Source organism: Trypanosoma theileri (genome assembly GCF_002087225.1).
Source record: "Trypanosoma theileri isolate Edinburgh chromosome Unknown TM35_Tth_1_V1, whole genome shotgun sequence".
NCBI classification, from domain to species: Eukaryota; Euglenozoa; class Kinetoplastea; order Trypanosomatida; family Trypanosomatidae; genus Trypanosoma; species Trypanosoma theileri.
Genome location: NW_021639843.1, coordinates 752,166 through 754,879, shown reverse-complemented (window position 1 = coordinate 754,879; position 2,714 = coordinate 752,166). Strand labels below are relative to the sequence as shown.

Below are 2,714 nucleotides of genomic sequence, written 5' to 3'. Positions count from 1 at the left end.
TTTTTTTTTTTTTTCTTTTTCTTTACAACTACCTTCCAATCCTCAGAAGGTTTCGAAAATCCTCAAGATTAATTTTTCCATCTTTATCAAAGTCTGCAGTTTGAATGAGTAGATCCATCTCCTCACGAGAGAGTTCGCCTAGCCCAATACGCTTCATAATACCAGCAAGTGCCTCAACATCCACAACTCCTTGACCATTCGGGTCATAAATATGGAAAGCTTCCTTTACAGGATCAAACCTAAGACTTTCCGCCGCTGATGTGTGTAGGCCGTGAAAATTTTCAATGATATTCCATAAGGAATCTACTGTAAAGCTACCATTTGTGGTCTCATCAAGGAGGAACTTGAATTCTTTATTTGTCATACCAGGATAAAAGGCAGAGAGTCGCATCTTAAGATCACGTGGTTTCAGTTCTTTTTTGTTTTGCACATCAAAGAAGGCGAATGCCGCCTCTATATCTGCTCGTTTGAGGGAAATGCCGTCCTTCTTGTTCTGCTCCAGGTGTGTGATCGTGGGCCGTCTCCCTCCATTTCCACGATTGCTCCTCAAAGAGGTTTGCGATCTTCTACTGGATGAGTCCATTGCTGGAGTTGGCAATACACTTCATAAAAAAAAAAAGAATAAGAAAAAGAATAAGAAGAAAAAGAAAACGCAATCATTTTCCAATGGTTTTAGTTTCGTTTGATTTTTTTTTTTTTGTTCTTTTGTTTAAATTAGCATCTTGCTAGAACTCCCTCATTCTTATCGGTTGTAATGAACACCAGGAAAATAAATAAATAAATAAATAAAAGCATAAAAGTGATTAATAACGGTTCCCACACACTCGTAGTGTAAATAATAATAATAATAATAATAATAATAATAATAATAATAATAATAATAATAATAATAATAATCAAATCCCGAAGAAATAAGTGAGTATGTGAAACGGGTAATTTACTAAAAAAATAAAAAAATAAAGACTTGTGTCGATACCACTCTTTTATAATTATTCAAGTTGTGAAGAAAAAAACAAAAAAAAAAACAATGTGATATCTTACACTGATGCTATCGCCTCTGTCTCTGATGGAGATGAAGTGAGATGTCGTTGTTTATATGGACCACACACAGTAGTCCGCATCATGTATGCAACCAGAAGTGCCATAAACTGGGCACGTGTCTTTTGTTTATTTACCCATATCACGTCATTTTTAATTTCTTTTTCACCATTATTCATATTCGGCTTCTTATGAATACTGTTATTATGATAGTGACTTAGTATTGCACGACGTGTCACTTCTCGTTGAATACATGAACGGCGTACACGTAATATAGTGACAACTTTATCCTTTTCTTCTCTGTGTCGTCGAGTGATGAGTCCCCAATGACTGCCAGGAATATGACAACGTCGACATCTCACTTCACCTTCCCACTTTCCGTTGGATGTAGATATGAAGTTCTCATCCCATAATGGAGTAGTAGTACTCTTTACTGTTGTTGTTGTTGTTGTTGTTGTTGTTTCCTTCTTTTCTTTTTCAGTTTCTACAGTACATGTGTGAGGGGATCGCCACAACTCACCGTTATCCATTACATGTGCAGTGAGACAAGAACGGGCGAGGACAGAAATCCACAAAACAAATGTTAAACCACTATTCCCTTCTTGGGCACTTGGCAATAGTGAGAAAAAAAGCGGAGGACATCGCCAATCCACTTGTACACGTTGTGGAATGAAATCACCGTTTTCTTTTTTATTCCTTGGTATTTGTGCTAATACCGCAAGGTTTTGTTTCTCTGGTGAAAAAGTGAGTTTTTCCCATAATGCCCGTGCCTGTGCTGCGACTGACCGCATGGCTGTTCGCTGCAAGACACGATAATACCGTTTATCTCTTCCTCTATCAGTTGTACCGTAGAAGATACCGAAAAAAACATCAAGGAAGTTTAGCGGACGGGGAGATATCATTCCAGCAAAAGTACCATTAGTCCCACCTCGCTCCACAGTCTCTATTATTTGTTCTTTACTGGAGTGAATGAGATGTCGTGTGATTACAACAGGGCCAATCTCAAACCGGCAAACTGAACGCCATGAATAGTTAAGATTAGATGTATTTTCAGAGATATAACGCATTTCAATAGTTCGTTTCTCTCCTACTTTAGGAGATTTTCTTCGCACAATCCATGCCAACATATGCCGCATCCCATAAGCTCCACTGCAGAATTGCATATGCAACTGACATCCCTTACAATTTGGACAACGAACACAATTTGGGGAGTACAAATCCTTTCCTCCTATTCTCTTATCTTGTGTTACAAAGGAGAAATAGCGGTGAAGTGGAGTGATCGTAGAAGCGAGAGTACGGAGGTGTACAATACGCTCTCTTGATGGATTAGAGTTCTTATCCATCCCTCCTCCTGATGCTTTCATAGACACTCCAGACGTACTATTTTGTGAAGTTTGCGGAAAATCTGTGTTAACATCCTTTTTTCTCAACGATGAAGTTGATTCTACAGGTGTCTTTTCTGTTTCTGTTTCCCTTGTTATTGTTGTTGTTATTTTTATTGGGTTTTTTACATTCCTTGAAAAGGCGAATGTAGAGATTTCTTCTTCCTTCTTTTCCATAGCACTATCTCTACAAGGAAAGTGTATTTCTCCTCCCTTAGACTCTTGCCCACCACTAATAGTCTGGGGTATATCCAACATAAATCCAAATAACAACAAAAAAAAAAAAAAAAAAAA

The 2,714-nt window shown here is 37.8% G+C and overlaps 2 protein-coding genes across 2 annotated transcripts; both read right to left on the bottom strand.

The window, feature by feature from the left end:
* Positions 1-28: 28 nt before the first annotated feature.
* TM35_000013920 (uncharacterized protein) lies at positions 29-583 on the bottom strand (the record flags this gene model as incomplete). The annotated part of the gene is made up of 1 exon (XM_029021073.1): positions 29-583. One exon carries the CDS (start codon positions 581-583, stop codon positions 29-31), a length of 555 nt encoding a protein of 184 aa, XP_028887581.1.
* A 454-nt stretch (positions 584-1,037) lies between these two features.
* On the bottom strand, positions 1,038-2,678 carry TM35_000013910 (uncharacterized protein; the record flags this gene model as incomplete). The annotated part of the gene is made up of 1 exon (XM_029021072.1): positions 1,038-2,678. The coding sequence occupies one exon, from the start codon at positions 2,676-2,678 to the stop codon at positions 1,038-1,040; it is 1,641 nt and encodes a 546-aa protein (XP_028887580.1).
* Between the last annotated feature and the right edge of the window lie 36 nt (positions 2,679-2,714).